This window comes from Netta rufina (genome assembly GCF_964035555.1).
Source record: "Netta rufina genome assembly, chromosome: 1".
NCBI lineage: Eukaryota > Metazoa > Chordata > Aves > Anseriformes > Anatidae > Netta > Netta rufina.
In genome coordinates this window covers 125663515-125675676 of record NC_140123.1, presented here as the reverse complement: position 1 = coordinate 125675676, position 12162 = coordinate 125663515, and the positions used below count along the sequence as shown (strand labels likewise).

Below are 12162 nucleotides of genomic sequence, written 5' to 3'. Positions count from 1 at the left end.
CGACAGGAGAATTTGGAGAGGTATGCTTTGGGCGCCTAAAACACCCAGGGAAACGTGAATGCACAGTAGCTATTAAAACATTGAAGTCAGGTTATACAGATGAGCAGCGGCGAGAGTTCCTGAGTGAGGCCAGCATCATGGGGCAATTTGAGCATCCCAACGTCATCCGTCTGGAGGGTGTGGTCACCAAGAGCCGACCAGTCATGATTGTTACAGAGTTCATGGATAATGGATCACTGGATTCCTTCCTCAGGGTACAACAACCAGAGTCCCCCACAACTGTTACCTCTTCACCTTGCGGTGTGCCATTCTTGATTCTGATAGTTTTGACTGCCCTTCCTCTTCCCCTGTCACTACAAGTTCTCAATTGCCCTCTGCAGGTGCAATAGAAATAAAAGCAAATTACCAGGCTAAGTGGTTTTGTACCAAAATGATGAAAATATTCCAAATACTCACGCATCATGTAAGATCTCTGCATTATTTTTGACCTTTCAAACTCATTGATATTAAACTGTTTATCTTTGTACATGGCCTTCTAGTTCGTATGTACATACTCCAAAATTTGTCTACTATTCAGGCTTAATTCCACGGAATGTTTTCAGGTGACTTCAAGTAACTAAACTTGTCATTATTCTTGGACTCATAGTCTCCAGTGTGGTTTTTTTGTTTGTTTGTTTTTGTTTTAATAATGAAACAAAAATACAACATTTCTGTAGTATAGATGCTTCACTTCTTTTTTTATTGATTCAGATGGTAATTCAACCCAACTACTTTGGCAGGTACATTTTGAAGAGCACATGAACTCATTGTATAAAAAATAGAACTCATTGTAAAGATCTCAAAAAAGTAAGAACAGGTTTGCCTGCTCCCCTTTATTTAGCCATCTTAGTAGTTAATAAGAGACTAGACATAAGATGCTAAAGGATAATATGTCTACAATATGAGATCTGTCTTCAGAAGTAGATCACCAATGCCTGACTTTGAGATTCATTGCCTTAAGGCCATTTTCCTTCCTTGTTTGCTGTTCTTGAACTTTTAGAATTTATCTGAAGAGGTATGTTCTCTAACTTCATAAATCCACCTTATTAATGTGCTCTTTGTTAGTCTTCCCTGTTGGTTTCATTTCCTGTGGTCATGAAAGCCTGTGTCTACCTCTTCACTTTCAGCAAAAGGAGGGACAGTTCAGTGTGTTACAGCTGGTGGGAATGCTACGAGGGATTGCATCTGGCATGCGCTACCTTTCAGACATGAACTATGTGCATCGTGACCTGGCAGCACGTAACATCTTGGTCAACAGTAACCTCGTGTGCAAGGTTTCAGACTTCGGTTTGTCCCGCTTTTTGGAGGATGATGCTTCAAATCCTACCTATACTGGAGCTCTGGTGAGTTCCTACTGTGGAGTGAGTTACTGCAGTGCTGTCGTCTATAAATTTGTTCTGTGTTCCTCCTTGATTTGGTGCACCCTATTTAGTCCATCTTGAGACCAGAGAGACCAGTAGGATGGAGCCTTCTACTTTGTGGGCTCATCATCAGAGAACTGTAACTGAGTATCTGATCCACTCTGCCATGTGAAATAGAATCATAGAATGGCTTGGGTTGGAAGGGACCTCAAAGACAATCTAAATCCAAACCCTCTGCTATAGACAGGGATGCTACCCAGTAGATGTGGTTGGCCAAGGCCCCATCCAACCTGGCCTTGAACACCTCCAGGGATGGGGCATCCACTTCTCTTGGCAACCTGTTCCAGTGCTTCACTACCCTTACAGTGAAGAATTTCTTCCTAAGGTCTAGTCTAAATCTGTCCTCTTTTATTTAGGATCATTTCCCCTTGTCCTATCATTATCTAATTGAGCAAAAACTCACTCTCCATCTTTTTATAAGACCCCTTTAAGTATTCACAGGTTGCAATGATGTCTCCCTGGAGTCTTCTCTTCTCCAGGCTGAACATCCACAGCTCTCTCAGCCTTTCTTCACTGGAGAGCTGCTCCAATCCCCTGATCATCTTTGTAGCCCTCCTCTGGACTCGCTCTAACAGGTTCATGTCTTTCTTGTGCTGGGGGCCCCAGGCCTGGACACAGCACTCCAGGTGGGGCTTCACAAAGGCAGAGTAGAGGGAGACAATCACCTCCCTAAACTTGCTGGTCACACCTCTTTTGATGCAGCCCAGAATGCAGTTGGACTTCTGGGCTGCAAGCATGGAATATCAGTGCATTTCTTTATGGAATGATGGTGAATAGGACAAACTACATAAACTGGTTATCTTTTCCCTTTTATTGGCTTCTTACAGGAAATTAAAAGGACTGAAGGAGAGACTGAAACCTGTGCTACCACCTTTAGAGGAAAAAAGGGGGTGGTTTTTGTTGTATAGAAAAGATAACCAGTGTAAATATGTATGGGCTTACTACAAACCACCAAATTAACTTATTGCCTATGAAATTAAGGTGCCTGTTATACATACTACAAAAGTGGGGGGCAGATGAGGGAGAATAACAGGTGGGTTGAAACTACCATTTAATATGCAGGGGATTAAGAAGAATTCAGTTAGTGAAAGGAGAGACACATTTTAGATCTGTGTGTTTTGAAGAACTAACACTTCAGTCATTTCATCTGTCAGGTTATACCTGCAAGTCGGTAAGGTTGAGATAGAAAGAAAAAAGACTTAATGAAAACCTACTCAGTTTGTCTGTTGTTGGAGTTGCAGGTTTTGATTGTTTACATTATGAGTTATGGTTGTAGTGGACTCCCTCTTGAGGGGAAATGATGCACCCATCTGCAGACAGGATAGTCTTTTCAGAGAATTTTGCTGCCTTTCCAGAACTCAGGGAGGTCACTAGAGTACTGAAGAACTTAGTACAGCCTTCAGAGTATTACCCACTCCTGCTCTTTTGCGTAGGTACCATCATATTGGTGGTGCATCAAGAAGTTTCAGGTCAATCAAAAGGGAAAGATTACTAAAAGGATTCAGGTGCTCAGGTAGTGTTTTTCTCTATCCTCCTAGTAAAGTGAAAGACACTGGAAGGAACAAGCAAGCTCAGGATATCAACATCTGTCTCCAACACTAGTGCCTTTGCTACAATCCCTATTTTTTTGTAACCATGGCAGATTCTCCAAGACACAATGTCTGCTGGGACCTGACAGGATCCATCTATCTAGATGGGAAAATGTTTATTTGCCTGTTAGCTAGCAGTACTGATTGAGGGGGCTTTAAATTGGATTGACGGGGGAAAGCTATACTGCCAGGAATGCTGTAGGCAAGTCATGGGATGGCGCAGTTAATGGGAGCATTTATGCCTGTCCAGAGAGCACTGAGGGTCTGGGAGCCCATCTGAAATGCCTGTACACCAATGCATGTAGAACAAAGAGAACTCTTTGAAAGAGAAATGGGAAACAAGCAGGAGGAACTTGAAACTTCAGTCTGTTCCCAGATCTCTGATGTCATTGGTAATAGTGACACTTGGTGGAAGGAGTCCCCTTACTGGAGTACTGAGACAGAGGGCTATAATCTGTTTAGGAGAGATAGGCAGGGCAGATGAGATAGAGGAGTTGCAGTGTGTGTAAGGGAGAGGTCTGATAGTACAGCCCTTTCAGTTAGGAATGATGTGGTCGAAAGCCTCTGGGTAAGGGGCATGGACAATAAAGCAGATGTTATCATAGGTTTCTGTTGTAGTTCACCCAGTCAGGATGATAGTACTGATGAGTAATTTTATAGGCAATTAAAGAAATCTCTGGAACAGTAGGTCTTGTCTTTATGGACCTTGTCCAAATTTTTGATGAAATGAGGAAAATGGTCAGTAAAGTTGTTACCTTTGGTTTTAAGTGAGCAAATTTCAAACTGCTCAGGGAGTTATTTAGCAGGGTCTCCTAGGAATCTGCTTTTGAGGGCTTAGAGGTCCACATGAGATGGGTACTTCTTAAGATCCACCTTATAAAAGCACAGGAGCTGGCAATCCCACTGAGTTGTAAGTCAAGTAAGCAGGGCAGAAGACCTGCTTGACTGAACAAGGAACTTCTCTTGGAATTCAAGTAGAAAAAGAAAGTGTATGATCTCTCAAAGCAAGGTCAGGCTGTATGGGAAGATTACAGAGCAGCAATTTACATTTGTGGGAAGAAAACATAAAAGAGAAAAACTCGACCAGAGTTGAAACTAGACAGATATTTCAGATAATAAAAAAGTCCTTTTTCAATTATGTTAATAGCAAGAGGATGTCTGATGAAAATATTGGACTATTACTGGATGAAGTTAGTAACTTAACAAGCAAGGATCACAAAACAAGTGATGCACAAAGCGATCACTCACAACCCACTGACTGATGTCTAGCCAGACCTCGTGGAGCAGCGGTCTTCCCCCCACAGCCAAGTCCCCCCCTTTTTACTTTCCAGCATGATGTCATGTGGTACAGAATAGCCTTTTGGCCAGATTGAGTCAGCTGTCCTGGTTCTGTCCCCTCCCAGCTTCTTGTGCGCCTCCAGCCTCCTCGCTGGCAGGGCAGCATGAGAAACTGAGAAGTCCTTGACTGAGTGTAAGCACTGCTCAGCAACAACTAAACATCAGTGTGTGATCAACGTTATTCTCATTGTAAATCCAAAACATAGCACCATACCAACTACTAGGAAGAAAATTAACTCTATCCCAGCTGAAAACAGGACAACCATGACTGGGGAAGCAGCAACTTTCCATTTGTTAACACCAAAATTATAAGGAACCAGCTGTATCAGTTGAATGTTTCTAAGTCTATTGGGCCTGCTGGGATTCATCCTGGAGTACTTACACCTGCTTAGCAGATGTTATAGCAGGACCCTTCTCAATTATCTACCAAAAATGCTGGGAAGCTGGGGAGGTCCTTGCTGCCTGGAAACTAGCCAACATTATCCCAATTTACAGGAAGGGCATGAAAGAAAACCCTGAAAATTACAGTACTGTTAGTTTAATTTCAGTGCCTGGGAAAATTATGGAGAAAATTATCCTGCACTCCAATGAAAGACACTTAAAGAATAGGGCAATCATCAAGCCCAGCCAACACGGGTTCATGAAAGGAAAGTCCTTTCTTACTAATTTGATCTCCATCTGTGATAAGATCACCTGCTCAGCAGATGAAGGGAAGGCAGCAGTTGTAGCTTTTCTGGATTTTAGTAAGGCTTTTGATACTGCCTTTCACAGTACCCTTCTGGACAAGTTGTTCAATTGTGAGATGAACTAGTACATGGTATGTTGGGTGAAGAACTGGCTTAACAGTAGGGCTCAAATGTCTGCAGTGAAAGGAATTATATCTGGCTGGCAGCCAGTCACTAGAACTGTTCCCCAAGGCTCAATCTTGAGTCCAGTTATGTTCAGTATTTTTATCAGTGTTCTCAATGCCGGAGCTGAATGCATCCTTATTAAAACTGCTGACAGTGTTAAACTTGGAAGTGCTGCAGACTCTCTTGAGTGACAAGAAGCTTTGCAGAGGGATCTAGATAGACTGGAACATTGGACCATCACAATACTATGAGAAGATGCTATAAGAATGCTATAAGATGGGAGATTCTTGTAAAATTGACAAAAACAAATGCCAGATTCTGCACTTGGGACTGAGTAATGCCAGACATAAGCACAGACTGGGAGATGAGTGGCTGGAGAGAAGCCCTGAAGAAGGGGATGTGGGGGTGCTGGTTGACAGTTGGCTCACTATGAGCCAGCAGTATACCCTGGCAGCCAAGAGGGCAAACTGTATTCTGGGTTGCATTACATACAACGTAGCCAGACAGTCAAAAGATGTGATATCCTCTAATTATTATGTGAGGGCCACAAAGATGGTCAAGGGGCTGAAGCACCTCTCCTACAAAGAAAGGCTGAGAGAGCTGGGGCTGTTCAGCCTACAGAAAAGAGAAGGCTTTGGGGTGACCTCATTGCAACCTTTTAGTACTTGAAGGGGGCTTATTAAAGAGATGGAGAGCAACTATTTGCTCAATCGGATATTGGCAGGACAAGGGGTAAAAGCTTTAAACTAAAAGAAGGGAGATTTAGATTAGAGGTTAGGAGGAAATTCTTCACTCAGAGGGTGATGAGGCACTGGAACAAGTTGCCAAGAGAAGTTGTGGACGCCCCATCCCTGGAGGTGTCAAGGCCAGGCTGAATGAGGCCTTGGCCAACCAGATCTAGTGAGTGGCATCCCTGCCTATGGCAGGGGTGTTGGAACTAGATGGTTCTTGAGGTCCCTTCCAACCCAAGCCATTCTATGATTCTGTGGTATGATTATCTCACCACATACTGCATTGGTCCGGCCTCACTTGGAATATTGTATGCAGTTCTGGGTTCCACAATTTTAAAAGAATGTTAAGATACTTGAATGGATCCAGAGGATGGCAACAAAACTGATCAAAGCTCTGGAAGGCATGTCCTATGAAGAGTGGCTGAGGACATTTGGTTTGTCTAGTTTGGAGAAAAGAAGGCTAAGAGGTGACCTCATTGCTTTTTACAACTTCCTGAGGAGGGGTGGAAGGGAAGTGCTCATTGTTGCTTCTAGTGACAAAACGTGTGGCAATGGCTCAAAGCTCTGTCAGGAGAGGTTCGGACTAGACATTAGTAAAAACTTCTTTACCAAGAGAGTAGTTAGACACTGGAACAGAATTCCTAAGAAGGTGTTTGATGCACCATGACTGTCAGTGTTCAAGAGGCATTTGGATAATGCTCTTAGTGATACACTGTAACTTTGGAGTAGCCCTGAAATAGTCTGATACTTGGATTTGATCTTTGTAGGTTCCTTCCAGCTGAACTGTTCAATTCTATTCTGTTCTATTTTATTTTACATGGTTTTAGATTTCCAAATCATTGAGACTTTCAGGAGGATTTGACTATCTGCCACTTCTCTAACGCTGCTAAGAAGAGCTATAAGAGTCAAATTCCATTACGCTAAGGATTTGTAGTTGTCAGGGGGCATGATTCTGTTGTTTTGGTTAGTTGGTTGGTTGTGTGTTTTGTTGTTGTTGTTGTTTTATTTTTTTTTTGTGTGTGTTTTTCATCTTCATGTGTAGGTAGAACAAGGTAGAAACCTTTGGCATAGTTTAAATTTAAACTATCAATTTCTACAAGGCAACATTACTGAATTGGCACATCGTTTCAGAGTTGTATCATGCTACTGGCCTCTGACCAGGCCAGTGATGTCATTTTCCCTGGTAGTTCTTATCTCACTAACATTCTGGTTACTCCCTGTCTGCTTTCTAGGGCTGCAAAATTCCCATCCGTTGGACTGCCCCTGAAGCTGTCCAGTATCGCAAGTTCACCTCCTCCAGTGATGTCTGGAGCTATGGCATTGTCATGTGGGAAGTGATGTCCTATGGTGAGAGACCTTACTGGGACATGTCCAATCAGGATGTAAGTTTGGGAAATGGTGGGAGTGTGCATCTACCTTTCTGCTCTGTTTCAATTTGAGTAAAAAAAAGTCATACACTGCCAAGTGACTGAAGCTCGTTTGTCTTTTATTTTCCCAACTGTGATAAAACTTAGTTCTTCTTTTCCTGCAGGTAATTAATGCTATTGACCAGGACTATCGCCTGCCACCACCTCCGGACTGCCCAACTGTTTTGCACCTGCTGATGCTTGACTGCTGGCAGAAGGAGCGGGTCCAGAGACCCAAATTTGAACAAATAGTTAGTGCTCTAGATAAAATGATCCGCAAGCCATCTGCTCTCAAAGCCACTGGAACCGGGAGCAGCAGGTGAGATGATGATTTAGTGTAAAATAATACATGTCTCTGGATAGGCATCATACGGAAAGGAAGGTAGTGAATCAGACATTTTTCCAATCCTTTCTTCTGAGGCTGAGATCAATTAAGAAAGGAAAATTTGCAGGGGATGGTTGGAAGAACTGTATATCTTGATTCACTTAGTGAGTGATGAGGATGAATTAGGCGTTGTAAGTGCTGAATGTGAAGAGAGAGAAAGATCTTGATATGGTGAGGGAGCTTTGGGGATGGAGAGGATGAATGATTTCACAAAACTCTGTGATTGCAAGAGGTGATGAAGGATGAGAAGACCTTAGATTGTGGAGAAAAGAAATTCTCTAGCTAAAACTAATGAAAATTGCAGCTTGCATCCCACATTTTCCCATCTGCATTTTGCAGCCTGATGGAGGCAGGAGGTCAGCAAAGGAGAAGTCTTGGGGTAGAGGTGTAAATGGAGCCACAATTATATAGCTGTTGGACTGATGATGGAATTAATCCTGGTGGCCTGGAGGACTTCTGCCATGGTTATAAAACTTGGCCCACTGCAATACACTCTACATCCAAGGGCAAGGAGAAGTGTGTGGTAATGCCCAGTTTACTAGAAGCAGCACAGAAAGCGAGTTATGAGTTGCTTTGGGGCAGATTCAGATGCCAAGAAAAGTAGAAAATGCTAGTGATTTATCTGGCTTTCTACTGCTCTGTTCCACCTGGTTTGTATTGGAGCCCAAATGACACCCTGTCTCCTACGTTACCTGCAGAGCCAAAGAGCACATTCTGGAGAGGGGTAGCTAGTCACAGAGATAAAGGTACAGGGTCTCATCTTTGTGCCTTGGAAACCTCCTCACTGCAACTCTTAACCCAGATGACAGGTCTAGACCCAGGAAGTGTGGAAAGATCTGCTGCAAGAAGTGTTCATGCCAGAAAGAGTATAAAATGGGAAGGAAAGATCAATTGCTTAAGTTGGATGGATTGTTTTTAGACAGAATAGGGAAGACAGATAGTCTAGAAACATTCCGCCATCAAGGTGGGACTTTAGGAATCAGGTCATGAAGAACAAATATAATAATTTTGCTCCACTGTATGGTATCCCTCTCATAACTCTGACCTTACAAGTGTTGTCAACTGATGTTGGTAACTGGGGTTTTTAGAATCTGCCTCTTTTGCAGACCATCTCAGCCTCTCCTGAGCAACTCCCCTCCAGATTTCCTTTCACTCAGCAATGCCCATGAGTGGTTGGATGCCATCAAGATGGGTCGTTACAAGGAAAATTTTGACCAGGCTGGTCTGATTACATTCGATGTCATATCACGCATGACTCTGGAGTAAGTATAGAGGCAGAAAGAAGGAGATATTATGCGGAAAGTGAGAGGTATGGAATAAGGGCTATCTGAAAATATATATGCGTAATAAAGGGAGAGAGACTACAGAGAAAAGTAGCTACTCTTTCTTGCATTTTATTAGGGCCTCTGGATGCCCTCCATACCACAGTATATGTGCAATCTGTTTCTATTAGCATTAGAACTTGTCCCATGTAGACTACAAAACATATTGTCACTGTTATAGAGAGACTGTAACATCAGAATGTTCATGAGAGCTGACATAGGCAATAAGCACTTACAGGGGATATGTAGAAGTAGCCATGCCCCTGCTAGGTTGAAGTGTTATGCAGAAGACAGGATCCATGAGAAAGCTTCTTTTTGTATCATAACCTTCAGAGTTATGCCCACACCCCTTCTACCCACACACATTTTCCAAGCAGAAGCAGAAGTCTTGTTAAGTGCTTCTCAGACAATGGCGAAATCCACATATATTGATATGCAGTTACAGGGAAAGGGACTGGGAATGTGCAGAGTAACAAGCCTGTTTTAACACTTTTTGCACCCTCTATTCTCTTGCAGAGATATCCAGCATATTGGAATCACCCTGGTTGGTCACCAGAAAAAGATACTTAACAGCATTCAGCTCATGCGAGTCCATTTGAATCAGCTTGAACGAGTTGAAGTATGATGTTTAAACCATCCTTACTCCATGGGTCTCAAATTCTGGAAGGGTTCTAAGAGAATTCAGAGGAATTTTCACAGTAAGAAAAAGAGACGGCAAGATGCTCCTTGAAGACTTAATGCACCCAGAGAGTGGACATTACGTGTCCCATTTCATCAACAAAAACAGAATCTTGCCATGATTTGAAAGCAGAGCTAAATAACTGGTGGCATTTAAATGTGGCTGACATCATATGTTAGGAGTAGATTGGGGGAGGGAACGTTATAATAACGTAGTGGGGAGCTGGAATAATAGTTTGGACAGATCACAAGCACCTGTTAGCTCTTCTCTGCTAACGAAAGGTATCAGATAACTTTACAAAGCCATTAGCAGGCTTTATCTGTGGCTGGGAGTCCAGCAAGGCTGCAAAGACATAGTAAGAGGTTACAAACAGTACCGTTTTTCCAAAAGAATGTCATCTTGATGTGAGAGAGGGCATCACTTGTGATGCCAGATTTATGGGAAAATCAATTTCCACTTAGTGCACAACATGTAGTAAGCAATGAGACCTGGTAATTTTTACAGAGGTTGAGAGTGAAGGGCTCAAAATTCTATGCCATTTCATGTGCAGTTCTTGGGTCTATTCCATGATCCAGGAGGGAAATTTACTAATCCACAGTGAGTCCTCGATGCTATGCAGCTTTATTTATGGCACTGCAATGGAATCAGACAGTAAGGATTCCTATAATCCATACTGCTGGATCTGCAAGTGGAGAGGGAAACAAGTAGGTTCTGATTCTTGCCAAACCATTCCTGAGAGAAAAGGTGTAAGTTGCAATATTCTGATATCCTGAGCACTGGAATTTGAGCTTCAGTGCTTTTTGACCTCCTTACAAACATTGACGAGAGTGAGAGAAAGAAATCAAAAGTCCTTTGTTGTTGAAAAATGCTTGCTCCCTTCCTCATCCTCACCAGCTACAAAAGTTGGCACAGATATTGGTTGAAATTTTTTTTCTGAAGAAAATGTGGACCTGCAGTAGTCAACTCCAAATAGACAATTGGATCAAAGGATATGAAACTCTTTCACAAGTTCTTTTCAGGAGTCAGCATGGAATGGTACTAGTCCCAGCAGTAAGTTCAGTCCCTAAAACAGGAATTTGAATTTTCTCAGGATCAACCATGCTGTCTGACTGGTAGTGCATGAGAATGATCAGAAGAGATGGGTTCTCTCCATTCAGGTAGACTAGTACCTGCTTAAGGAAAGCAGGTACTAAGGAAAGCCTTCAGGCAGGGGCAAAGTGTCAGGGTTTAGGACTCTGTCCTGTGTCTGTCCCTATACAGGAGTATGAAAGCTGAGCTTGAGAGTAAAACTCGTAAACTAAACACTTGTCCACTTCACCAATGCATAGGAAAGGAAATGGAAATGGCATTGTTAAGCAAGACCCCAATGAAGACATTGCATAAAAAGATGCCTTCTTTGTGTCTAGAGAGGGAATTGCCCTAGCTATTCTGATCTGTGCGTGTCTGTTGGTTCACTGTGAACTAGTCATCAACTTAGTATATTTTTCTAGCTGTCAAGGTTAGAGTAGCACAACTTCTGCAGGACTAACTCCTGTATGGTTTTAAGAATTCCCCCAGACACACAAGTTATTGTCCAGATTTCTCCATATGATATCTATAATACGGAGTGCATAAGAAGACTGAGTAACTGGTATCAATGCCTAGACCTTCATGAGGGCATTAGGCTTTTGTGAGGACTCAGAGAGTTACACATAAAGGAGGTGATAATATGTTGCAAAGCCCAATAGCATTTCTGCTTGACCACCACCTTTTTCCAATCTGGAAACAGAAAGCAACTTCACTTCAGTGCAAGCTGTTTCATAGTTATTCCTGATGAGGTTCCTTGCATTTGCCTTTGTGTTCTCCATTGCTTGACAGTCTTACAGTAGATACAATCAGCACCAGTATGTCAGTTAATGTATTGTCCTGTCAAAGAGGGTATCAGGCAAGCTATTTCCCACCTGTTCTGCTGTGGTAAAGGAATTCTCAGCCAGGAGCTATATATCTGTGTGTTCCTATCTCACTAAGCCATGGCTTTTTTATGTCGTAAGTGGGCTCTGCTCACCTCTTGATATTGAGGAAAGGCTCCATGACAGTGTGACTTCCACAGTGTTTGGCACCCAAGTATCCTCAGTGTATGTGCATTATGATATGGCATGCACACTCCATTTTTGTTTTGTTTATTTGATTTTTGAAATTCAAGGGTGTAGTGCTTATTTTGACAGCACTATACTTGGGCTAGCTGAGGGAGCACAGGCTGCTTAATACTACTGAAGGAGAGCGAAAAGAGGCTGTCCCTTAGTACAAATGTTCAGCAGATGAGACGATCTAGAAAGAAAGAAGATGCTGTAGCTTCCTTGGTCCCAGAAAATTCACATGTTGTTAAGCTCAGTGAAACCTCTGGATATGGTGGGAAGTGTGG

General features: G+C 42.6%; 1 protein-coding gene across 1 annotated transcript in view; it reads left to right on the top strand.

Moving 5' to 3' along the window:
• Positions 1-9707, top strand: part of EPHB6 (EPH receptor B6) — a gene marked incomplete at both ends in the record, with an annotated part of 56829 nt that extends 47122 nt beyond the window's left edge. The window contains 6 exons of the mRNA XM_084292171.1: positions 7-254; positions 1167-1382; positions 7202-7351; positions 7501-7694; positions 8867-9022; positions 9599-9707. Of these exons, the coding sequence (XP_084148297.1) occupies positions 7-254; positions 1167-1382; positions 7202-7351; positions 7501-7694; positions 8867-9022; positions 9599-9707 (1073 nt within the window). The remainder of the gene's footprint in view (positions 1-6; positions 255-1166; positions 1383-7201; positions 7352-7500; positions 7695-8866; positions 9023-9598) is intronic.
• Between the last annotated feature and the right edge of the window lie 2455 nt (positions 9708-12162).